This window comes from Neovison vison, chromosome 2 (genome assembly GCF_020171115.1).
Source record: "Neovison vison isolate M4711 chromosome 2, ASM_NN_V1, whole genome shotgun sequence".
NCBI lineage: Eukaryota > Metazoa > Chordata > Mammalia > Carnivora > Mustelidae > Neogale > Neogale vison.
The window spans coordinates 58,088,608-58,116,475 of NC_058092.1; the positions used below are offsets into that span (position 1 = coordinate 58,088,608).

The 27,868-nt window shown below is 36.1% G+C and overlaps 1 protein-coding gene across 5 annotated transcripts in view; it reads left to right on the forward strand.

Annotated features, from left to right (window-relative positions):
- Positions 1-27,868, forward strand: part of LRRC7 (leucine rich repeat containing 7) — a 562,518-nt gene that overhangs the window by 334,442 nt on the left and 200,208 nt on the right. Inside the window, exon 8 of one of the 5 annotated variants that reach the window (XM_044238452.1) lies at positions 395-449. The exons of the other annotated variants lie outside the window; for them this stretch is intronic. Within the exon in view, the coding sequence (XP_044094387.1) occupies positions 395-401 (7 nt within the window). The 3' untranslated portion in view covers positions 402-449. Of the gene's footprint in view, positions 1-394; positions 450-27,868 lie in introns of those variants that run through there. 5 annotated transcript variants of the gene reach the window in all.

Genomic DNA, 27,868 nt, shown 5'->3' on the forward strand with positions numbered 1-27,868 from the left:
TCAATAATGCTTGCTATTGAAGAGAGTTAATTTAAATGTGCAGAAATAACCTTGGAAATGAAAGTTTAAGCAGGTGATTTTTTTGAGAAAATAACCCTCAATTATCTTTATGTGAACATTTTGCTTTCTCCTTTCAGGAAGTTTACATGTTTTGAGTTATCTGGTCCAATTCCACTCAGTTTAATTTTGTTTCTCTCTTACATAATATTCTTCCTAATTCTAGAGCTGTACCTCCTTACAAAAATCTTGTTTAAAACCTATTTCTATGGAATTGCATTAAAACAAACAGACATTCCCCTTCCCTGTACTGTAGACCAGTTGGTAATTATTTTAGTCACCTTCTGCCTTAGGAGTTCCATCTTTTGGGCATTGAAATTGATTTTTCTCATCTTAGCATCTGAAGATCCAGAGTGTGCCCCTTGCCCAATCGCCTGAGACTATACAGTGAGTGACACCTACAACAGAGGATGTGGAGGCAGCAGCTTTTCGGGCACCAGAAATGGCAGCATCAGGAGCATCAGCACGAATAGACTTTGTAGAGGTAGTTCTCCCAAACTGTACTATTGAAACCAAACATTTTTGGTGTGCTACCTGCTGATGGGGGCTGCCTTCTTACTCCCTAGATTTATGCAAAATGTTTGGTCTTTGTTAAACTTTAACAATGACATTTCTGACTAATACAGAGAAACTTGATTTTTTTTACAAGTGTGTTCAGTTGCCTTAAATTTCAGTAAATACAAAATTTTATCAGTCTTAGAAAACATTATTAACCATATTTTTATCAAATTTATTTCATTAACTGTAATCTAAAGCTGCTGTCACATATAATTTTTGTATAAGTGCTTTTTAATAGATCAGAATAATTGGTCATTTTAGAAGCCATCCTAATGCACTAACAAGGAGAACTTTTCTAGTCAGTTATCTTCTTCAGAGGCTGAATATGGTTGCCCAGTTTTTCTGCCGTACTTCCTAAAAACGTTCCATTGTGAGCTTATTTTGCAAAGTGAAAGATTATTCCCAGATAGCCCCAAGTCAAAATATGAAAAGCCAGTGATTGATTGGTTTTGGTATCCTTTCATTTTATTTAATTTAATGTGAAACAGTTAATTTTGTTACTGTAAACACATTTGTTAATTAACCACATTGGCTTTATCTGTATAGTTCAATGACTTATAGCATTTCAATTTGCATGTAAAATGAGTCTTTGTAATGATGTTTTGCAAAATAAATAATAATCGACGTAATGGGTGCATTTTCTTTTAACTCTTTAAACATATGACTTAGAAGTAGGGCTAGGTTTCCTATTGAAATTTTGAAGAGTTTGAAATTCAACTTACAGAGGGCTTCATCTTGGTGTAGTACGACATATTCATTCTTCACCCCATCTTAACTTGTTTTTTGGAACAAAGCAAGATACAAAGAATTTATACTCTTTCTATTGTAACTATTGCTTGATTAAATATAATTAGAAAGTTCTTTTCTAACCACATATGAGCAGGAAACATTGAGCTTAATAGTTCTTCATTTTTTGTTTTGTTTTTATTTCATTTTGTCATTTAGGAAATTACAAACTCCCTTTTTTTTTTTTTTTTTTATAAAACCTACCCTACAGAGTTGAAATGCACTTCTCTGAATATTTGTATTCTCTTTTAATTTTAATGTATTTTAATTACACAAAATATATAAAATAATAAAATTATGTCCTAAAATGCTAGCCCTTTGTTAAAAGCACAAATACGTATGAAAGTATTTTTTTTTAGTTAAAATGATGGTTTTTTTTCATGAGTACTTATGAAGATCTGTATGTAAAAATTCGTAAATCTACTTAATTGTGCAACATTACTTTAAGCTGTGTGTGCCATATGTTAATTGACTTTTGTCATTCTTACATATATTGTCTCTATCTCTAGAAACTATATTTTGAAAGGTATGCTGCTATTCTGAGAATACAAAAGTATATCTCTGACTCTGCTGTAAAGTAAATTGTGCTACTTTAGCATAGGTTTATAACAGGCTCTCACCATGTCCTTCAAATGCCATTTTAGAGATTTTTAAAACATTCTTCATGAAAGTAGCTTTAATGATTAAAGAAATACTGCTGTTCTGCCTCTACTATGTTCCGAGGGAGAAACTGGACTTTCCATTGTTAAAACTGTAAAGTCGTATGAAGCTGCGATTAAAGTCTGCAACAATGCGCAGTAGTTCTGTTGGATAATGATTTTGTTGGCATGATCTTACTGCAGTAAGCCATGCTTAGTTTCTGGTCTTATGATAATTACAGTTGAAAGCTTGTATCTGTAGGATAGAGGAAATTTTCTTTTTTTTTTTTAAGATTTTATTTATTTACTTATTTGACAGAGATCGCAGGTTGGCAGAGAGGCAGACAGAGAGAGAGAGGAGAAAGTAGGCTCCCTGCTGAGCAGAGAGCCCAATTCAGGGCTTGATCCCAGGACCCTACAATCACGACCCCAGCCGAAGGCAGAGGCTTTAACCCACTGAGCCAGTCAGGTGCCCCAGGAGGAAATTTTCTTAATGAGAAGAAATTTAACAAGTAACTTGAATAACTTGTCAAAACTGTAATGGTTTAAAACTGCATCAGCAAAAGCGATTACAAGAGTAAAAATTTAAACTAATACCACTGAAAATAACACTTGGTCCATTTTTGCCCACTGTTAGTGCTCTTCATCACTGTTAATGTTCCAACAAGTATAGATGAATATAAGTTCATTCATAATGTTTATGTCTCTCTAATCTTCTCCTAAGAGAAATCACACATACCAACTTAACAAAAATATTAAATATGTTCATTTTGTGGTTAAATAATGTTTAGCCTCAAGATAGGTATCTTTAAATTAGGTAAAATAGTAAAAGGACAACATGTGTTTATAAGCATTTGGAGTTCTTGAAATAATAATAATTTCCTATTGTGAAATAATTTAAAATATACTGATTATAAATTCATGAATAGTGGGATATTAATATTAAACCAGAATTTGATTAGAAGTACTTAATTATTATTATTAAGTACTTAAAAGTACTTAATAATAAAAACAAAAACATACCCTTTAAGAAGAAGGCAGCACGATATATGCTTATCCACTCTCCAGGATACAGAGTACAATACAGCTCTTTCCTACTTTGTGAGATAAGTGACACTTCCAGAAACCTGAACTACCATGTAGGCAACAGCCTGAATTGTCTTTCAACCTCTTGACATCTCCTGAAGTGAAGGTCAATTTTTGTGGCTCTTAGGAATACCTCAGAAAATAAGGTACATCTTCCTATTTTCCTCCAAGGTCATAAAGAATCTCATATACTCTCGCATCCCTGTTTTTCTGTTTGTATCAAATTTTACTAAGATTTCTCTCATTTTCTATTTTCTTTTTAATCAATTCAATCTTTTCTGGAGCAAAACAGGCAGATCTCAATTGTGTCACAAAAATATGATTTTCCTATCAATTTTTAGTCAAAAGGTAAAGAAATCATTGTAGATGTTGTAAGTGTTATTTTATATTGCTTGCTTCTGCCACTAGCAATTAACATAAACTGGATAAAGACAGATAGTTTATATTTATTTACTGGCACAAATAGCAAATATTAGTAGGGCAAAAGTACAGCAAATGGATGTCATTACAGTGAAAAATAACACGTTCAGAACAGAAGTGGTTTAGAACAGCCTGCGGATGTACAGACTACACAGTTGCTCAAAATCTCACCGAAGTAAAAATCTGTCATACCAATAATTGCCTCCTCCTCCTCCCACACACAACTTGCTTTGATTTCAGATGTATGATACATATGGATATAACATTTGAAACCCAAATTCTTAGTCACCTCTCTGCTTGGGCAAATTTTGGACAGAATACAAACTTTTTTTTTTTTAATTTTTTTTTTTTAAATTTTATTTATTGGTCAGAGAGAGAGAGTGAGCACAGGCAGACAGAATGGCAGGCAGAGGCAGAGGGAGAAGCAGGCTCCCTGCTGAGAAAGGAGCCTGATGTGGGACTCGATCCCAGGACGCCGGGATCTGACCTGAGCCGAAGGCAGCCGCTTAACCAACTGACCCACCCAGGCGTCCCCAGAATACAAACTTTTTTAAAAAGATTTTATTTATTTATTTGAGAGAGAGAGAGAGAGAGAGAGAGCACAAGCAGTGGGAGCAGCAGCAGGAGAGGGAGAAGCAGGCTTCCCACTGAACAGGGAGCCTGATGCAAGACTCTATCCCAGGACCCTGGGATCATGACCTGAGCCAAAGGCAGATTCTTAACCAACTAAGCCACCCAGGCACCTCAGAGAATACAAATTTTCAATTCAGTCCAGTTCAGTTAACATTTATAGAGGACCTACTCTGTGCCTAATATTGGACTAATATTAGACTTGGGACTAATATTAGAGACACCAAGTACAGCAGACCCCCCTGTTGTTAGGCAGATTACAGTCTAGACAAGCAATGAATTACATACAAGATAGTATATTACATGGGATTATAGAAATGTATGGATTTGAAATGGATTTTTTCGGACAATAAATTGTAATTTAAACAGTGGGCAGTAGGAAAGGGAGTCTTACTTGAAGAGGAATATATCAAAGGATTAAATGTGCAAGTAGTATGCATGAGGAAGGAATAGCCATAAGATAGATTAGAGGAGATAATCATAAAGAGGCTTGTATGCCATAGTTAGACTTTATTTTGTGGGCAATGATAACATATTAATGAAAAAGTTTTAAGCAGAGAAATGGTAATTGAGATTTGTGAATAATGGGATAAACTGTAAGTAAGAATTCACAGGTAGCTGCCCCTATAAGGAAGCAAAGAAAAGAAAAAAAGCCACTCAGGAGATTCTTTTTTTTTTTACCGTCTTATTGAGGTATGTATTTCATAACATAAAACTCATCCATTTTAGGTGTACAATTCAATAATTTTTTAGTAAATGCACAGTTTCGTGATCATCAGCACACTGTGGTTTTGAACATTTCCATCACCCCCACCAGAAATTCCTTGCTGCTCATTTACAGCCTATCCTCATTTTGATATCAGTTCCCACAGCAGCCCCAAGCAAACACTAACCTGTTTACTGTCTGTATAAATTCCCTTCTCTGAACATTTCACGTAAGTGGAATCATGTATGTAGTCTCTTGTGTCTGGCATCTTTCACTTAACGTCATGCTTTTATGATTTCTATCCGATTGTTATGAGACAAACAGAACAGCAGAATGTCACTCCCAAAGAGCCTGGGAATACTGGGAATACAAGAGGTATAAGAAGGAGGTCCTATGAGCCTGGCCACTGTGTAGAGGATACAAAGGAGAGAGGGACCAAGATGATGAGGACAGAATGGCACGAAAAGACAATTCAGTCAAGGTGGAAGTATCAGAAATGCACAGTAATGTGAAAGTGGAAGAAAACATGTCAAGATATTTTAATAAGATTTGCTGAAGACTTAATCTTGAACTTCTGTTTCCTCCCCATCTTAAAGATTTGTAACAGGTGTTTGTAAACACTGTAAACACTTGTAAATAGGACTTTTGTTGTTAGTATCTATAGATATCACAAGCTTTGTTAGTTTCCTGAGTTAAAATCCCTTCCCTGAAGAATGCAATACCTTAGACAAAGCCAAGAAATCGTGACAGACTGACATCTGCAGTTAAAGCACAAAAGCTCAAAAGTGAATCTAGAACAAGCTGTATATTCCTTGGAAAACCACTCGGGACAAATGCGATTGTTACACCGAGATTAGAACTCCAATTTTTTAGAGAAGGCAAGATTGGTTTCGGAATTCTTGTTCAGTTGGAGAAACACGTAGGTGGCATGATGAGGCCACCCAAGTATTGAGAAAATTAAAAGTTCTTTCTGCAAAGGAAGGGTAGAAAGATAAGGCTTCTGGCACATTCTCTGGGTCTACTTTCCAGCTTTACCTCACTAGCTGAGAAGGGCTGTTATGCTGATCTGGCTATGCTATGGGATTGAACATAAAGCAAGTTTGGGAGTTACCTGTATGGACTACTAATTATCAAAAAATTTTTTTAAAAATCACAGGATTATAGTACAGCTGATGAAATAAAAAGACCGAGTGCTGACTGGAATATGCCCACCACTTGGGTGTACCAGGAAGGACAAGCTCAGAAACAAAGAAATAACTCAGTACGAGAGCCTGACAAGAATATCCAGGTTTAATGTCATGGTTGGCTTCAGGCCAAAAAGCAAGTGAACAAAGCAAGATTGGGATCTCAGAACAAAGCAACACAAACAGTTTTCCAGAGAACCTACCAAAAAAAAATCCCTTCCTGGGAACCTCATCTTTGTGTCCCTGGAAGCCAGAAGTACCCCTGCCATACCCCACTGCTGGAGGGATTCTGTGGTACACTGTGGTCTCTGGAGGTGAAAAGTGACTTCGTGGCTCTGGCCAGAGACCCTGTGGACCCATCCCAGATTAAGGAGTGGGATTCAATCCCTAAATCACAGAGTTAGAGTCTCCTGGCTTAGCCCAGAGTGGATGAGACAAATCCAGAACCCTAAATGTTGTTGTTGGTTTGCTTCTTTTGGAGTAATAAGGAGCATCTACCAACTGCAAAACTCAAACTCTGGTCTTAAAAAGAGAAAAGATCAACTACTAATTCATATACTTAAATCATAAGTAGTTGATATTCTTTTGGGAAAGGTCCAGAGCTGTTGGACAAATATTTGCATACTCTGGGGCTGGGGAGAGAAAGAGATTCATTAAAATGGAATGAGATAAGATGGACATTTTTTCCTATTTTTCTTCCACTTTGCCCACTTAGCTTCTTCCTCCACCTCTGTTTTCTGAGAGGAGAAAAAGATAACAATCACTGGAAGATTCTTTCAAAGAAAAGTTATCAGAGGAGAACTGTAATCCCCTGTGGGCTTCCTGTGGAAGCTGGTGGTGAGGGAACGTGGCACTGTAGGAGCGCACACTGTGGGACTTTACCCAGCACTTCTTCCCCTATATTAGCCTACACATCTATCCTTCCATCCTCTGTATCCCGCTTAGATTTTAGTTATTTATTTATGTCCTTTCCTTCTGTATATTCTAACTGTTTCTTGAGGACAGGGTTGGCGTTTTAGTCCATCCTCTAGGGTACCTAGCATAGTGACTCACAAATGATGGTTAAAGAAGGAAAGAAGGAAGAAAGGAAAGAAAGGAAGTACCACTTACAAAAAGAAAGAGAGAGAGAATAAGATTACTTCTGTTGGGAGGAAAGGAGGGCGGATTGGAGAACATTTGATCTAGGCTTTAAAAGGAAAGTTGCATTTCCGATGTTGGGGGGGGTGAGCAGAGGCTCCCAGTCAGAGGAAATGACAGATGTAGAAAAGCCCAATTTGCGGAATAAGGAAAGCCGTGATTTTGCAGATCATTGAAATAAGTCAAAAGGAAGAGTGAAATAGAAGTGTAAAGGTACACTGGGGTATTGGGATCTGACTAATTGCTTGCTATTAAAGGATTCTTGTCTATGTGAGTAACAAGGAAGAGTTGGGATTTAAGGCAGGAGTTAAAAACTCGAGAAAATACATGGTAATGCAACATCCTATAAATAAGCAATTGGTGTATTTAAACATGGTACAATACTTATTTTTAAATCTCTTCTGAGCATCTGGTGCTTTGATAGACCTGAAGATGCATGAAGTCATCTGCGTTACAACTCAAACTTTGTCTTCCCTTCTAATAAAACATTAACCTACACAAAATTGTTTTAGCTTACAAGTGGGCATTTATTCCTTGACAATGAAGAGAAGCTAATATTTACTTACAGGATATGCAAGACCCTTTACCCACAAACATGATTTCATTAAACCTTGTAATAACTGTGTAAGGTGTATGTTCCCACGCTTTTACCAATGGAAAAACTGATCTCACTCTGATAAACCTCCATTCAAACCCACTTCTCTCTCTAGTACCCCATAATATACCATCTTTACCATTTGCCTATAGATTATAGTTCTGCCTAAATTATATTTTAGCAACCTCAAATTATGTATGCTGATGTTGCTCATTTGATTAGTTTACCTTCACAGCACTTGATTAGAAATCAAATTATATTAATACTTCTAGTACATTAGAGATTTTTGTCACACATGACAAGAATTGCTTATTCTCTTGAAATGTACGTCAGGGTACATTTTGTGTTCAGTCCTTAAAATAATACCTTGAGGAGATGATCAGTGAATTTCATAAGGTTATAAGAGTGCCAGATTATTTGTAATAATGTAAGATTATTGTATAATCTTACCTTTGCTATGGCTCAGTGTCCATAGTTATCAATTTTATCTTTTCAAACTTTTAAATAAATGTGGTTTTCTTTTTTTTTTTTCATTTCCAAAGATACAAGATTGCAAAGGTAGCAATACATCATACAGCTAAGGTGCTTTACATTTTTCAAAACCTATTAAAAAATGCTTTTTTTTTTTTTTTAAAGATTTTATTTATTTATTTGAGAGAGAGAGAGACAGTGAGAGAGAGCACGAGCGAGGAGAAGGTCAGAGAGCGAAGCAGACTCCCCATGGAGCTGGGAGCCCGATGCGGGACTCGATCCCGGGACTCCAGGATCACGCCCTGAGCTGAAGGCAGTCGTCCAACCAACTGAGCCACCCAGGCGTCCCAAAAAATGCTTTTAACAATACGTTTTTCTGACCTGCACATTAGCCTTGTAAGGAAGGCATAAAAAATATTTCCCTTTCAGCTAATAAGAACTTTAATGTTATTTACTATCATATAAATAATATTCTCTGTACCACAGGCAAGGGACTAATTTTTGTGTCAGCTTATACTATTTATTGATGTATATTAATTTTATATTGTGTTTCCCCTTGAGGACAAATGTTTAAAATTATAATTTTTATTTTAAGTTTATGCTTTGAGAAGGATTTCACACAAACTGGTAAAACTTTGAAATGTAAATTGTTTTATACAGTAATTATCATAAAATACAGTTAAGCAGCCAGGATGTTTCTATATAGTAATTAACTGAACAATGTACTTTCAGTATTTTTTGATATGATAAATACAAAAACTATGTAGCTTCTCATGTCAAGGCATTTGTTTTTCTATAAAATTTTTAGATTTTCTTCTTTTTTTTAAAGATTTATTTATTTATTTAACAGAGAGATCACAAGTAGGCAGAGAGAAAGAGGAGGAAGAAGGCTCCCCGCTGAGCAGAGAGTCCAATGTGGGACTCCATCCCAGGACGCTGGGATCAGAAAGCAGAGGCTTTAACCCACTGAGCCACCTAGGTGCCCCTTAAATTTTCTTCTTAATACAAAATTTCTCATACTTGAAAGTCAAACCCTCATTTTCTGTGATGTGGATAATCGGTATGCATTTGCAATTTAGGGAAAAAATAAAGCGAAACAATAAAATTTTAGGGAAAAGCAAAAGAACACCATTCTTATCAGCCTGCTGTGATTAATAGCCTTATGTGGGCACCTATAATTATAAAGGAAGACTGGGGGAGAAAGAGGATTAAAAAAGAGTAGTAAATGTGGACCCAGTGAGATGCAGATCTATAAACTGTCATTGTAACTTCATCATTTAGTCATTCTATCAGAAGTGCAAAATTGTATATTCAGTCAACACTAAGCTTAGGGGACAGGATAGGAAATCAGTGTATTTAACATTAGTGACAGAAAACCCAATAAAAGAATGAAAATTGGAATCAGGGAAAACTTGTCCAACATTTGTTAAGAACTTACAATGTGATGACAGCTATACCATGTGTTGAGAATTTCAGAAATATATTTGGTCCTCTCAATGAGTTCTTGATTCTCTGAAAGAGATATTCTAAGCCAAACAAAAGTCATGTGCAAAAGCAGAAAGATGAGAGAGAAACTGATGAATTATGTAAAGTACAAGGAGATTCATTTGGGTGGGATGCATTAGCTTGTGCATTTCAAGAGATGAGATTGAGATGAGATTTGAAAAGTAGAAGAGAGCTTATTCGAAGAAGTCTTTGTATGCCTGTGGATGAGTAAGATCCATAAAGGAAATAGGCTCAATTCAGTCAACTTTGCAAGGAATTATACCCACTTAATTTTACCAGAATCTTAACTTTCAAACATAATATAATTGCTAATAATTATTGAATTTTAAACCCTTTACATATGCTAACTTATACAGCCCTCACATTAACTCTTTAAAACAGGTATTATTGTTATTCCTATTATAAATAAGGAAACTGAAACATAAGGAAATAACTTGCCCCATGTCACAATGCTGATAAGGTGAGGGGGAAGGATTTGAACCCTGGCAGCCTGAATCAGAAGCCTTGGCACAGCTGAGTAGCATCCATCCAAAGTAGACTAAAGTTTTGAAGATATGTGATGATGTATTTTTTAGAGGTTTAAATACATATTGAATTCAGGAAGATTTTGCTAATACTGGTTTGTAAAATACCCAAATCTCCTTTTTAAAAAATTTCATTTAAATATAATTGGCATCCAATAAATTGTGCATACTTAAAATGCCCACCTTGATAAGTTTTGAAATATTTACGCCAGTGGAAGCATCACCGTGATCAAGATAACGAACATGTCCGTCACCCTCAAAAGTTTCCTCCTGACATTGCTCACTGATTCCCCACATGGACAAATACTATTCTGCCTTCTCTCACTACAGATTAGTTTGAATTTTGCAGAATTTTATATAAATGCAATCATAGAATATATTCTTTTTTTTCTGGCTTCTCTTGGGAACATAGTTATTTTATTTGTCCATATTGCAATGTTTATCAATTTTTGTCGCTGATAGTATTCCTTTGTATAAGTATGCTATGCTTTATTTCTTCACCTCTCTATGGATATATGAATTGTCTTCCTGCAGCTTTTGACTATCACAAGTAGGCTGCTATGAATAGTCTGTACAAGTCTCTGTAGGAATGTTTAGGAAAAGAAGCTGGGCACAAGGAATGTAGAATTTATGTTTTCATTTATGTAGAATACAACAGGAGATAAAACCAGGCTATGCTATCAGAAAGTGTGATAGTGGTCATCTTTGAGGAGGTAATGTGGTGACTAAAAGAGTGGGTTCATGAGAGCGGCTGCTTTTGGACTCTAGAATATTTTGTTTCTTCATCCTGATACTGATTACATGGGCAACAGTTTCACTGTATAAAAATTCAGTAAGCATTATACTTGGGATATGTATTTTTCTATAGGTATCTTACACTTGGATTAAAAGTTAAAAGTGAGGTTAATGAAATAGTTTAGTTTAGTCTAGAAGATTTTCTATATGTTGTTGGGCATGCTTGTTTTTGTCTTTTTTTTTTTTTTTTAATTTCATAGCCCTTACTACTATTCTAGTTTCATACTCTAGGAGTACATCCTATAACATTACCTTTATTCCTTCTACTATAATTGCTTGTTTTATTATTTTTCTTGTTATGGTATAAACTTCCTGGGGGGGGAGGATAATGTCTACCTTTCTCACTTTCATTTCCTGGCAAGGTGCTTGGAACATGGTGGATAGATATCCAATGAATACTGGGATGATGGGATAAATGGTTGTTTAGGCGCCTGCTCAAAGCTTAGCATCTGAGTTTTCATTAATTGGCTTCTACTATAAGCTTTGCTTCCCTTATAATCTACTAATTATTGATTTGATTCTGTGATATTGAAAGTTTTTCCTTCTTCCTAACTTCATTCAACTCTTTGTTTTAGCATACATTTTTCAAAGTAATGATATGTCCTATTATTATTCACTGTGGGCTCTAAACACTTTATATTTACTAACTTATTCAAGATGCACCACTCAAACAATACAAGTATTCACATGGTTTCCATTTCACAAACAGGGAAACTGAGGCACCAAAAAGATAAATATCCTGCCCAAGATCACAGAGCTTATGGTTGATTCCAGTCTAACTCCAGACTCATGCTTTAATTCAGTATAGATTTCTGTATTTATGTATATATTACTTTATGTCATTATATTTCCTCATTTTTTTCTGACCTTTGATAAAATGTTAGCTCTTCAGATTGGTTTTCTTTGAACACTTTATTACAAAATAGCAGCCCTCCAAATATTCTCACTCATTCTCATCATGCTGTATTTTCCTCATAGCACTTACCACCCCATGATATTTTATATATTTGTATCTATTTCCTCTTTATACATCTCTCCCCACTAAAGTGGTAGCTCTGTGAGGGCAGAGATTTTATCTGTTTTACTTTGTTATATTCTTTTGTCTTCGAATAAGGTCTAATACATAGTAGATACTTACTAAATATTTGTCTAATGGATGAATAAATGCTTCATAGAATCGGCCTATGCTGAGCCACTGTGGTACAGGAATGGCAAAGAGTTTTTAAAATCCCTTTTAGCAAAGTCACTTCTACTTAGAATAGAGACCAAAAAAGATCTCCGTTAGACAAAAGTACGGACACCAATACACATTCCATTCTATGTTCTATATTCAATTGAACATGCCCTGGAAATCTTAACTCAAGAGCATTTCTGGACATTCTAGTGTCATGTAAATTTTTATTCTCAAAGAAACTTTGTTCTGGCAAAGGGAAACCAAAGAGTTTTTATATGATGCATCATATGATTTGCATTTAAAAAAAATTTCTGTGATTTCTGTGCGGAGAGTGGATTATGGAGACCGCAATAGAAGACATGATAACCAGTTAATGAAGCCATGGAAATAACCCATGGGTAAATAGAGTTGTGAACCACACCTATAATGGTAACTTTATAAATTAAAAGAAATAGATTTTAGAGACAGAATCTATAAGTCTTAGTGAATAATTAGTCAGGGGTTTCTGATTTCCATAGTATCAACTACATAAACAGAAAACAGAGGGGGTCTGGGAATATGACTAGTTTTGTGTTCAGTACGATAAACTGTAAACTCATGTTGTATATTTAATGGTGCTGTTCAGTAAATTAAAAAAAAAAAAAAAATGTTGACCTGGAACTTAGAAGAGCATCTGTGACAGGAGAGTTCTATTTCAGTCCCAAATGCATGAAGTTGCCCATGCTGGTCCTCTGCCGGCCCAGGGTGCTGTCCTGGGCTGCTGCACTAGCCGCCCGCCATCGGTGTTGCTGTCACCTCTCTTGCTGCTGCTGCTGCTGCTGCTGCCCCACCATAATGTTATCCACAGGCTTCTACTGTGGAGTAGCCCACGTGTCTGACTTGCCTACCCCAGGTGTCCAATTCACTGATGTCAAAGAGGCTTGAAAACCAGCTTAGAGGCTTCCAGAAGGGATTTTAATAACCAGCAGGGGAAGACCACCAAATGAACCTCCTCACCAACCTTAGGGTTATTAATTGCTGCAGCCAGAGTGGCTGCACACCATGGAGAAAAATGGAGCATGTCAGAGAGGGGGAGTTAGAAACAGCTGGGTAGGTGATTTTGGAGAAGGATCAAGAACATGGTTGTCTTTTCTGGTTTAGGAATTCTCTAAAATTGGGACATTTGGTTATTGAAGATTTTAGTATTTTTACCCTTGAGACCAGGGGAATGAAGAGTTTCTGGAGCTGCTTTTGGGGAAGTGGTCGTCCCTCTCAAAATAGTGGAGGTAGAAGGTCTTTGCTTTTGTCCTTTGTCTTTATTCAGGTATGATTTTGTAGATGCCTTGTTTTTGCTTTATTCCATCATGACCATGAAGAGCCCTCCACTGGAGTTTTATTTCATGAAATTGTTTGTGATCAGTAGGGAAATAACATGGCCTGTGGGTAGTAACCCAGCTAGCTACCAGCTGTCAGCTGTCAGGGCTGCCTTCTCCTTTCTCAGTAGGTAAGCTTTGCCTCCTACCAGGACTCTTCAAGCAGCAATTACCAAAACACTAGAGGCTGGTCTGCCAATTAAAAAATTACTCAAGCCTACAATTTCCAACTATTAGGTATTGTATTAGTCAGCTTGCATTGCCGTAACAAAATACCTTAGACAGGGTGCCCTATATAGCAGGAATTTATTTCTCATGGTGCTGGAAGCTGGGAGGTCCGAGACCAAGGTGCTGGCTGATTCTTTTTCCCTGAGAGGGCCCTCCTCCAGACTCGCAGGTGCCTCCTTCTTGCTGTGTCCCCAGACAGCAGAGAGAGGGAGAGCTCTGACAGACTCTACTAACTATTTTGCTGATGTTCTAGGACAAATTTCTTTACGTAAGTTTTTTCAAGTTTACTTCTTTTTTATTTGAATATAATACAATTCATGTTCATAATAAGCTCTTTTTCTTCAGTTTTATTCCAGTCGTATTGAGATATAATTGGCATTCATCACTGTGTGAGTTTAAGGTATCTGAAATAATGGTTTGATTTAAATCTATCATGAAATGATTATCACAATGAGCTTAGTTAGCATGCATCATCTAATATGGAAGCAATAAAAAGAAGGAGAAAAAAAAGAAAACTCTTTTCCCAGGTAATGAGAACTTTTAGGATTTACTCCCTTAACAACTTACATATATACCAGAGAGCACTATTAACTAAACTCATCATATTGCATTACATCCCTTACATAGACTTGCAAAGATTATTTTCTATTGGTCGGCTTCCCATGAGCTACTTCATATGGGATACATACAAAACAAAGCTTTGGGTTTCTTGTTTGTGGTCTTTAAAAATTATGACAGTCTTTAATAACAGTAATCTTTAAAGAAGTGAAATCATAACAAACACTTTCTTTAAAAATTTCTCTTTGTATAATGCAATTATTCCCAAATGCATTTTTTGTAATCTGAGGAGTCCTCTGAGATGCATTAAAAGGACCAAATTGAGTCCTTTTAATGCATACAAAGCAAAATCTAACAGAGAATGGCTCCATTAGAAAACCTAACTCTTAGAATGCCATAAAAGACTTATTTTGGCTGTAGATTATAATATGTATAAATTACAAAGGCAAGGTGATGTCAAATTACAAGGTAGAGGTTTGGTAACCAACACCCCAGGTGCTGAAACTCTTCATATAGCTTTTGATTGTCCAAAAACTTACCTATAAATAGCCTACGTTTACTGGAAGCCTTACCAATATCATAAATAATGAGTTAACATGTACTTTGTGCATACATTACAATAAAGTAAGTTAGAAGAAAATGTTATTAAGAAAATCATGAGTGAAAATACATTTACATTGCTGTACCGTATTTATAGAAAAAAAATCCACACATAAGTACGACAGCACAGTTCAAACCCATGTTGGTCAAAGGTCACCTGTATGAGTGAGTTGCTCTTGCGAAAGAACTTTCTGTCTCTTCTTTGGGCATTAGTTAAGAAAACAAAGAACTCCTTTGATCCCCTGCATGTTACAAAGAATTTTATTGAGAAAATACTTTGCTATTTCAGAACACATCTAATACTTTAAACATCTAAGTTTATACTGACTGATACTAGCATTATATTCTTTTCTTGGAACATCCTTTCTGCTTTCTTCATCTGGCAAACTCTTCTCTTAAATCCCAATTCTGGCATTACCTGACATGAGATTATCTCTAGATCGGGCTCTGAATCATAAGTTCCCATAGCATTCTCACATCTTCTGGGTAGCATGAATCCAAGGCTTAATAAATTAGTATATTGGGCGCCTGGGTGGCTCAGTGGGTTGGGCTGCTGCCTTCGGCTCAGGTCATGATCTCAGGGTCCTGGGATCAAGTCCCGCATCGGGCTCTCTGCTCAGCGGGGAGCCTGCTTCCTCCTCTCTCTCTTCCTGCCTCTCTGCCTACTTGTGATCTCTGTCTGTCAAATAAATAAATAAAATCTTTAAAAAAAAATTAGTATATTAATTTCATAATCATTTAGCTTCTGAATTTTCTGAGAGACTGTAATCTTCATTAGGGCAGTGGTTGTGTTTGTTAATCCTTGAATCACTCTCACACACATAATAAAAACACAGTATTATTATTGTTAATAATAATGTAACTAATTGTAACTAATAGTATAACTAATAATGTAGCTTATAATAACATAACTAATGTAAATAATTACAACCTTTAATGATCATTCCTTTGTGTTGTGAGGTACATGAAGGCAATAATCCCATCATAGCCCTAGGCCTTAGCCTAATATCTGATATGTGCTCAGTAGATATTTGTTATTAAAGAAAGAATTATTTGCTTAATGAATTTAAAAGCTTAATTTACAGAACATTTGTAAAGTGAAGTATCAGTGTAGTACAAAAGTAAAGAGTTGGGACACCTTGGTGGCTCAGTGGGTTAAAGCCTCTGCCTTCGGCTCAAGGTCATGATCTCAGGGTCCTGGGATCAAGCCCCACATCGGGCTCTCTGCTCAGCAGGGAGCCTGCTTCCCCACTCTCTCTCTGCCTGCATCTCTGCCTACTTGTGATCTCTGTCCATCAAATAAATAAATAAAATATTAAAAAAAAAAAAAGGTAAAGAGTTTAGATAATAAACTTACTTTCTCCACAATGACAAGAACGATATGAAGAATTAGGCCTTTCTTCTTCTTTGGACAATTAGCTAAGTGTTTTATCATGTTAATGAAAAGTTAATCTTTCCTCCATAAAATTCAGGTTCAGAAATATAATTGTTATTGAGAGTATGTAGAGAAGCATTGGCTGAACTTATGACTATTTCAAAGCAAGATTTAGATTTACTTTAGATAAGTATAATTAACCAAAAGAAGTAATGCATTTAGACTTCAGTGTCTTTTACAGTTCTTTGATTGAAATGAGTTTCCATTATGAGGCACATTTCACAGTGGTCTCATTTAGAAGAGATTTCTTACCCATTGTTATTTCTAGTGTGAAGTCCATTATTTCTGATAGCTATTCTATTATACTTTCTTTCAAAACTTCTAAGTGCTGACTGTTATAATCATATTTTAGCATGATAATCTGTATGTCAAGTTATACCCACGGGGGGAAAAATTAGTCCTGGTGAAGGCCAACCAGAAAGTCATCCTAAGTGAAATTTGTTCTCAAATTCCTATTTTAAGTTTACTATGCAGCTGAAAACATGCATCATTCCAATTATTAAATAAAATTTGATTTTACTTCTTTGTATTGATAGATACTACCAAAAAATACAGCACTAATACAGGTTTTAGCATTTGCATGCTTAGGGAAGACTCTCTAACAATAACTTTACAAAGAAGAAATATCTAGTTGAGTCTGAGGCACACATTATTTTAAAGAGCAAATGAACTTAGAGAAAATTATTTATGGAGTAATTTTCATTGAAGATATAATAAATATAAAAAAGAAGAGGAATACAGACTAGAAAAATATTAACATCTTTACCTGAGTCCTGAAACTTTAAAGTAATAAAAAGTGAAAGAAAAGAATATATGTAGAATCACAGTCACGGCTCCGAAAAGGCAGAAATTATAAACATCAGACATCACACAAAAAAACACAGAATACTTTATAAAAGTGAAACTGTAAAAATGAAACACTAGAGTATTGAGGTCAGATGCAGGAAGAAAAACATCAACTGCCATAAACCCTGAATAACTTGTAGAAGTTGTGTTTTTTTTTTTTTTAACCTTAGTGATCAACATGTAAAACTATGCACATTATTTCCTTTATATTTTCTATTTCTATTATTTAATAGAATTTAATTTAATTATTTTCTATTTCTATTATTTAAAATGTAGTTTATCTCTTGATTCCCCAAACACTAAAATGGTAGAATGAGTGTAGTAGAAAGTACACTTTTGGCTATAAGAAACAAAATTCCAAGTAAAAGTGACCCCTTGAATAGTTAGTCCATTGTTGCTCATTAAAAAGTTTCAAGGTAAGTAGTTCCGAAGTTGGTTTCAGTAATAATGATTTTATCAAACGCCTGGGCTTTTTGCATATTTCTGTGCTGCTCTTCCCATCACCCTGGCTTTCATCCTTGGACTTGTTACATCATATGTTTGCACAAGGTCTGCTGCAACTCTAGACATCATGTTCTTATCTAGCCATGAAAAAAGAGGAATAAAAGGGACAGGGAAGAAGATCACATGACTCTCTCTCTCTCTTCTATTTTATTTATGTTTTATTAACATATAATGTATTATTAGCCCCACGGGTACAGGTCTGTGAATCATCAGGCTCACACATTTCACAGCACTCACCGTAGCACATACCCTCCCCCATGCCCACACCCAGCCACCCTATCCCTACCTCCCAACCCCCAGCAACCCCCAGTTTGTTTTGTGAGATTAAGAGTCTCTTATGGTTTGTCTTCCTCCCGATCCCATCTTGTTTTATTTTTTTCCCTCCCTCCCCACACAAACCCCCACCAGCCTCTCAAATTCCTCATATCCGAGAGATCATATGATAATTATCTTTCTCTGATTGACTTATTTCACTTAACATGATACCCTTTAGCTCTATCCACATTGTTACAAATGGGAAGATTTCATTTCTTTTGATGGCTGCATAGTATTCCTCTCTCTCTCTCTCTCTCTCTCTCTCTATATATATATATATATATATATATCTCACATCATCTTTATCCATTCGTCTGTTGATTGACATCTAGTTTCTTTCCATAGTTTGGCTATTGTGGACATTGCTGCTGTAAACATTCAGATGCATGTGCTCCTTCAGATCACTACATTTGTATCTTTAGGGTAAATATCGTACTGTGATTGCTGGGTCATAGAGGAGCTCTATTTTCAACTTTCTGAGAAGCCTCCAAGCTGTTTTCCAGAGTGGCTGCACCAGCTTGCATTCCCACCAAGAGTGTACGAGGGTTCCCCACATCCTGGCCAATATCTGCATTTCCTGACTTGTTAATTTTAGCCATTCTGACTGGTGTGAGGTGGTATCTCACTGTGTTTTTTTTTTTTAATTTTTTCAATTTATTTATTTTCAGAAAAACAGTATTCATTATTTTTTCACCACACCCAGTGCTCCATGCAATCCGTGCCCTCTATAATACCCACCACCTGGTACCCCAACCTCCCACCCCCCCGCCACTTCAAACCCCTCAGATTGTTTTTCTCACTGTGGTCTTGATATATATTTCCCTCATGCCGAGAGATGTTGAACACTTTTTCATGTATCTGTTGACCATTTGTTTCCCAACACGATTTCTGTTTTTTTGTTTGTTTGTTTGTTTGTTTGTTTTTTCCCATTGGATATTCTTTCCTGCTTTGTCGAAAATTCGTTGACTATAGAGCTGAGGGTCCATTTCCGGACTCTCTCTTCTGTTCCATTGATCTATATGTCTGTTTCTGTGCCAGTACCATACTATACTGTCATGCTTACAGCTTTGTAATAGAGCTTGAAGTCTGGAATTGGGATGCCACAACTTTGGTTTTCTTTTTCAACATTCCTTTGGCTATTTAGGGTCTTTTCTGGTTCCATATAATGTTATAAATGTTAGGATTATTTGTTCCATTTCTTTGAAAAAAATAGATGATATTTTGATAGGCATTGTGTTAAATGTGTAGATTGCTTTAAGTAGCATAGACATTTTCACAATATTTTTCCAATCCATGAGCATGGAACATTTTTACATTTCTTTGTGTCCTTGATTTCTTTCATGAGTACTATATAGTTTTCTGAGTATAGATTCTTTGCTCCTTTGGTTAGGTTTATTCCTAGTTATCTTATGGTTTGGGGAGCAATTGTAAATAGGATCAACTCCTTAATTTCTCTTTCTTCTGTCTTGCTGTTAGTGTATAGAAATGCAACTGACTTCTGTGCATTGATTTTATATCCTAACACATTACTGAATTCCTGTATGAGTTCTAGCAGTTCTAGAGCCTTTGGGGTTTTCCACATGAAGTATCATATCATCTGCAAAGAGTGAGAGTTTGACTTCTTTGCTGATTTGGATGCCTTTTATTTCTTTTTGTTTTCTGGTTGCTGAGGCTTGAACTTCTAGTAATATGTTAAATAACAGGGGTGATAGTGGACGTGCCTGCCATGTTCCTGACCTCAGGGGGAAAGTTCTTAGTTTTTCCCCATTGAGAATAATATTTGCTGTGGGTTTTTCATAGGTGGCTTTGATGATATTGAGGTACTTACCATCTATCCCTACTGTGAAGAGTTTGATCCAGAAAGGATGCTGTACTTTGTCAAATGTTTTTTCATCATCCATTGAGAGTATCATATGGTTCTCGTGCTTTCTTTTATTAATGTATTGTATCACACTGATTGATTTGCAAGTGTTGAATCAACCTTGAATCCCAGGAATAAATCCCACTTGGTCGTGGTGAATAATCCTTTTAATGTGCTGTTGGATCCTATTGGCTAGTATTTTGTTGAGAATTTCTGCATCCGTGTTGATCAAGGATATTGGACTATAATTCTCCTTTTTGATGGAGTCTGTGTCTGGTTTTGGGATCAAGGTAATGCTGGCCTGATAAAATGAGTTTGGAAGTTTTCCTTCCATTTCCATTTTTTGGAATGGTTTCAGGAGAATAGGTATTAATTCTTCTTTAAATGTTTGGTAGAATTCCCCTGGAAGCCATCTGGCCCTACGTTCTTGTTTGTTGGGAGATTTTTGAGGACTGTTTCAATGTCCTTACTGGTTCTGGGTCTGTTCAGGTTTTCTATTTCTTCCTGGTTCAGTTTTGGTAGTTTGTATGTCTCTAGGAATGCATCCATTTCCTCCAGATTGTCAATTTGCTGGTGTATAGTTGCTTAAATATGTTCTTATAATTGTATTTCTTTGGTGTGGGTTGTGATCTTTCCTCTTCAATTCATGATTTTATTAATTGGGGTCCTTTCTCTTTTCTTTTTGATATGTCTGGCTAGGGGTTTATCAATCTTATTAATTCTTTCAAAGAACCAGCTCCTAGTTTCGTTGATTTGTTCTACTGTTATTTTGGTTTCTAGTCCATTGATTACTGTTACTGCTCTCATCTTTATTATTTCTCTTCTCCTGCTATGTTTAGGCTTTTTTTGCTGTTCTTTCTCCAGCTCCTTTAGGTATAGGATTAGGTTGTGTATTTGAGAACTTGGTTTTGAGAAAGCTTTGTATTACTATATACTTTCTTCTCAGGACCATCTTTGCTGTGACCCAAAGATTTTGAATGGTTGTATTTTCATTTTCATTTGTTTCCATGATTTTTTAAAAATATTTTTTTAATTTCCTTAAAATATTTTTTTTAATTTCATTCTTTAGTAGTATGCTCTTTAGCATCCATGTATTTGAGTTCTTTCCAACTTCCTCTTATGACTGACTTCTAGATTCAGAGCAATGTGGTCTGAAAATATGCAGGGAATGATCCCAGTCTTTTGGTACTGGTTGAGACCTGATTTGTAACCCAGGATGTGATCTATTTTGGAGAATGTTCCATGTGCACTAGAGAAGAATGTGTATTTTGTTGTTTGGGGATGGAATGTTCCAAATGTATCCATGATATCCATCTTTTCCAGTGTGTCATTTAAGGCCTTTATTTCCTTGTTGATCTTTTGCAAAGACTGTGCATTTCAGTGAGGAGGGTGTTAAAGTCACCTACTATTATTGTATTATTGTTGATGTGTTCCTTTGGTTTTGTTATTAAATCACTTACATAATTGGCTGCTCCCATTAGGGGTGTAGATATTTAAAATTATTAGATCTTGTTGGACAGACCCTTTACATATGGTATATAGTGTCTTTGCTCATCTCTTATTATAGTCTTTGGCTTAAAATCTAATTTATCTGCTATAAGGATTGTCACTCCAGCTTTCTTTTGATGTCTATTAGCATGGTAAATTGTTTTCCACCCCCTCACTTCAAATATGGATGTGTTTGGGTCTAAAATGAGTTTCTTGTAGAAAACATATTAATGGGTCTTGTTTTTCAATTCATTCTAATACCCTGTGTCTTTTGATTGGGACAGTTAGCCCATTTGTTTTCATGGTAGCTATTGAAAGATATGAATTTAGGGGCGCCTGAGTGGCTCAGTGGGTTAAAGCCTCTGCCTTCAGCTCAGGTCATGATCCCAGGTCCTGGGATTGAGCCCCACATCGGGCTCTCTGCTCAGCCGGAGGCCTGCTTCCTCCTCTCTCTCTGCCTGCCTCTCTGCCTATTTGTGACCTCTGTCTGTCAAATAAACAAATAAAAAATCTTTAAAAAAAAAAAAAAGAAAGATATGAATCTAATGCCATTATATTGTCCTTAAGGTGACTGTTATTGTATATTGTCTCTATTGCCCTTAAGGTGACTGTTATTGTATAATTTTGTCTCTGTTCCTTTCTGGTCTGCTGCTTTTAGGCTCTCTTTGCTTAGAGGACCTCTTTCAATATTTCCTGTAGGGCTAGCTTGGTGTTTGCAAGTTCTTTTAATTTTTGTTTGTCCTCAAAACTTTTTATCTCTCATTCTATTTTCAATGACAGCCTAGCTGTATATACTATTGGCTGCATATTTTTCTCATTTAATGCTCTGAATATATCATGCCAGTTCTTTCTGGCCTGCCAGTTCTCATGGGTAAGTCTATTGCCAATCTAATATTTCTACTATTGTATGTTACACACCTCTTGTCCCAAGCTGCTTTCAGGATTTTCTCTTTGTCACTGAGACTTGTAAGTTTTACCATAGATCACAGGGTGTGGACCTATTTTTATTGATTTTGAGGGGGATTCCCTGTGCCTCCTGGATTTTGATGCTTCTTCCCTTCACCAAATTAGGGAATTTCTCTGCTATAATTTGCTCCCCTTTTTCTTCTGGGATCCCAATTATTCTACTATTGTTTCATCTTATGGTATCACTTATCTCAAAATTTGAAAGAAAAAAAAACCCACATATATACAAGAAATAAGGTTAAATACAATGAAAGCGTAAAATATGAGTATAACAATGAAAATTTAAAAAGATTTTCAAAAAGGTATTGGTAAGATAAAATAGTTTAAAAATATTAAAATAGGAAAGAGAAATAATTTAAAAATATGATAAGAAAAAATTAAATTTATAAAATTTAACTTTGAAAGAGTGAATAATCATGGGAGAAAAAGCCATGAATTCTGTGTGTTGCTTTACCCTAGCCCTGGAGTTCTCTGATTGGAGATCTCATTGATTAGTGAACTTGGTCTTGGCTGGATGTTCTTGTTGATCTTCTAGGGGAGGGGCCTTTTGCAGTGATTTTCAAATGTCTTTGCCCAAGGCGGGATTGTACTGCCCTTGCCAGGAGCCAGGCTAAATAATCTACTTGGGTTCCCCTGTAGCTTTTGTTCCCTGAACACTTTCTGTACAGCTTTGAAGGATGGGAATGAAAATGGTGACCTCCCAATCTCTCACCCCATAGGAAGCAAAAGCTCAGACCCCACTCCTCAGTGTGCCCTCAGAGAAAAGCAGTCAATCCCTCCCAGCTCCCTGGTTTCCATCTGCATTCTGAGCTCACCCAGCCTATGACCAAACATTTCTACCTCTGTCGCATTCCCCCATTTGGAGTCTCCAAACCCAACAGATTCCTGCAGTGTGCTCCTGCACCTGGAGAAAGAAGGAGGGGGTCTCCCCAGATCTGCAGCTTGTGGGGTCCCTGCTTAAAGAGCAGTGGCCCAACTGTGCCTTGGATTATGGATTAAGGTAATTCTGAGCTGAAAGCCCACTGCTCAGCTCTGTGTCTATAGTCAGCTTCCCCAGTCCAACACCTGGGAGCTCTGTCACACTCAGACACCCCTGGTCTTTTTGTGTCCCCAGGGGTCCTGAGACCATACTGTCCCCACAAGGGCTCCAGCCCTCACTTAGCCTCTGGAGCAAAGTACCTCAATGGAGCCAACTTCTAAAAATTCCAGTTTTGTGCTCAGCTGCTCTAACACTTGCCAGGAGCCAGCTCCTCCCCCCACAGTCTATCTTCCCATCACTTGGGATTCACTTCTCCACATGTCCTACCTTCTGGAAAGTGGTTGATTTTCTGTTTCTAGAATCACTGCTCTTCTTCTCTTCAGTCTCCTGTTGAGTTTGTAGGTGTTCAGAATGGTTTGGTAACTAGCTGAACTCCTGGGATCTGATTATAACTCGGTCTCCTACTTCTCCACCATCTTACTCCTTCAGCTCTCTTTTTTAAATCAAGGAGGAATATTTTTCTCAGAATCTCCCTCAGCAATCAACCCCATAATCTCTCCTCCTTCTCTTTCTAAGCTAATGGCCAAAACTGAGTCATGTGTTCATTTCCTAGCTTTATAGGAGGTATGCCTAGTGATTATCTGGCATTTCCAGTCTCTGATGCAGAGCAGATACTGCTGGCAAGGAAGAGGAAGGAGGATAATGACAGTTGTTTGGGATTAATTGCCAGCCATGGCTAACTTGGCAGATTATTTTCAAAGGCTTTTATCCTCTGAACTTCAAATTCTCTGACACCTTCATGGCAGGGTTACAGCCATCCATATTATACATCAGGGTATCAATAAACTAAAGCCAAGTTTATGTAAAAGTACATGAATTTTTTTAAAAATTCATGAATTAATATTTAGAAAATCCAGTATAACCAGTGATAAATTTTTCTATGAAGTATAGCCAAGAAACTATGAGCCTGAATAGTGTGTGTGTTGTGTGTGTGTGTGTGCATGCATGCACATGCACACACACACGTGTATGTGTTAAAGAAATCTCTTGGGCAAAAAACGTGTCATTGTTGTTCCCTGCTCAGTTATCTCTATGAGTGTTAAAATAGCTAATGTCTTCCTAACTATTTTTTCAGTAGTCTTCAAAATCTCTTCATAACCATACAATGCAGGCTGCAATTATATGGCAGTGAAGATGAGTACCCTCATAGCTGATTCTGTTCTCCATAACATTTTGATTGGACGGTGGCAGTGCAAACTAGAAGTGTCAGTTCCAACAGGTAGCCATCCGCAGAGATAATTGTCATAGTTCTTGCTTATATGACGCCTTTCCCTCACGAAGAGCTCAAAAAAACCTTACAAGTACATTACATCTTTCTGTATTGTCATGAGTTAGGAATGCCCAATAATTTTGGCTAGTGAGAAAATTCATGTAAAGAATGAATAAATGATTAGTTCTGATTATAAGTCCAAGTAGACTGTAGAGAATAAGAAGAATGAAATGTGGGTCTCTCCTTTACCTAAGCAAACTTTTCACTGAAAGGAACAGTGCAGAATTTGTCCTATATAGCCAGTTGCTGTCCTTATAGTTGTTTTTCACTTTAATCTATTTTACTGGACAAGTATACCTTACTGTATAAACTAGAAGTACTCTTGAGATGCTACTTAAGGGACTATTTCTTCATACAGAATCTCTTTCATGTTCTGCACTGAAATAGAGATAAGTAATTACAAGAAAGAATTTTTCCAATAAGTCATCATAAAATCAACATTAGCCTTTAAATGTTGAATGTTTACAAGGAAAATAAATTTCCAAAGGAAATGCTCAAAATATGTGACAGCTTTATGTCAATTATATATTTCAAATGTTTATTCTAATAATTTAAACACTGCAGGGAAGAATATCCTAAATGAGAATTATTAACAAACGTGTCTAAAAAATGGTATTCCCAGTATTCTTTGATAAAAAATAGATGTTTAGTTTGGCTACATATCCATCTGGAAAATTCCAGGAAGCCAGTTTAGCATTTTGCTGTTCTCATTCGTAGGAGGAAGTTGAATTGCAATGATGGGAAGCAATAAAAATTATAGCTATAACATTGGTTTAAGGTAATAGTAATAATTAAGGCAGAATTTTTATATAATACATTTGATCATAGAAATTATGTTTTACCTGCCATCAGACACTATATTTTAATTTTTCCTGTTTTGTAAAGATAATAACTTTATCTTTCTTCAAAATAAGTTGGGCCCATGGTTGCATTTCTTTTTTTTTTTTTTTTAAAGATTTATTTACTTATTTGACAGAGAGAGAGATCATAAATAGACAGAGAGGCAGGCAGAGAGAGAGAGAGGGAAGCAGGCTTCCCGCCAAGCAGGGAGCCCAATGTGGGGCTTGATCCCACGACCCTGAGATCATGACTGAGCCAAAGGCAGACGCTTAACCCATTAAGCCACCCAGGCACCCCCATAGTTGCCTTTCTAAAGAATGTCAATTCCTAGGCCTTCCAGTGTTTAGTACCTATCCTGTAAGAATGATTTTTTTCAAAAATTTTTAATATGAGGGTCACTTAAAAAGAAATCATAAACAAGGGAAGAATGTGATGTTGTTGCTAACTTGGCAGGTCTAAATTGTAAAATACAAATGTTCACTAAACATAAGACACAGATTAAGCAAAATGGAAAGGTAATTTTCTTTTCCTATTTCATAAGAAAGAAACATTGGACATGAACAACGGAGAGGAGTTTTCCTATCCTTGTGCCATGAATAGCCACTAATTAGACAGAGTGTTTGAGCACATTTGAAAGACAATTTAAAGCTGGGATGCATAAACCCATGCCAAAAATTGGCCGAATTCTGCAAGAGTCAGCAAACCTAAGTTACTACATTGGGAATTTATGGGGAAACAATAGTCCTGCCAACTTTATGTGGCTTCAGGGGTAATTGTACATTTAAATAAGTAAAACCTCTGCATCTGATAAAAAGAAAATCATACACTGTATACAGATGCACCAAGATATTGCATTATTTTCCATCATTGGAAAATTCCACTTCAGTTAGAATCTTTTTCCAGATTTGCAATTGGGTAAATTTATAAAGTAATAACATGCTAGTAAGGATTTAATTTTCATAAGTGCAACCAAAATGACAGTCTTAAGAACAAATGTCCCTGGATTCCAGTAGCATATATACTAAGAAATGAAAATTTCAAGTAGTTAATTAATATAAATAGTTATCTATTGTAAATTCCCTAATATTCTCAGTTCTTAATTTAATTTATCATATTTACATTCAAGGGTTTGAAAACTTCACTGTTTTTAGGGACCAGAATTAAATTGTAAACCCATAAAACCATCTATATGTGAATTTTTGAAGAGCAATATAGACCAGGGGTTGGGAAACTGTGGCTTAAGGTCCAAATTTGGCATCCCTGTTTTTTATAAACAAAGCTTTATTGAAACAAAGCCATGTCCATGTGTTAACATATTATCTGTGGTTACTTTTGCACTACAGTTGCAGAAATGAGTAGTTGAAGCGGAGATCATATAGTCTGAAACACTTCCATTCTGGCCCTTTACAAAAAAGTTTCCTGGCCCTTAGCAGAGACTATAGGGGCCTGTAAAGCATATGCTTTTTATAAAAACATTCATATTTAAACAATGGTTAATCTAAATATTTCAGGCCAGATGTAGATGACTGCCCAGTGCTGGGAAAAGAATGACTATTATTCTTAGTCAGCCCTTTTACTAACTGTCCATGTGACCTTGAACAAGTCACCATTTCTCCTCTAGTGAGAAGTGAGCATATCCCTTTACTGAAGTTGTGGAACATAAGGTCAAATGGCAAGAAACAGTGTGGTCTTTAAGGAAAATATGTAAGTCAGTACAGAGAAATGGAAAGAGAGCCTAAAGTGAATATTGGGAGCTGAGGTATAGAGTCTAACAGGTCAGAATTTCAAGCAGACAAATGAAGATGATCTGATCACATTTAAATATTCAAATAAGTTATTTAAATATGCCTAGCCATGTGTTTTCATGGACAAGAATTCAATTCCATCATCTGCAACAAGAAGTTTTTCAAAGTATGCTCCTAGTCTGTAGGAAAGAAAAAAATAAATGTCCCTTGGTCACATAGACAGGAAAAAGTCTAAATTAGTTACATCTGTTGGAGAATCACAATGAACCTTTGTACATTTCATCTGAGAAATACTGCCAATAAGATATAAAATTTTCACTATTTGCAGATGACATGATATAATATATAGGAAGCTCTAAAGTTTTCCAAAAAATGACTAGAGTTGATAAATGATTTCAGGAATGTCACAGGATACAAAAACAATATACAGAAATCTGTTGCATTTCTATACACTATAAGAGATAGCAGAAAGAGAAATTAAGAAAACAATGTCACTTACAATTGCACAGAAATAATAAAATATCTGGGAATAAACTTAACCAAGGAAGTGAAAG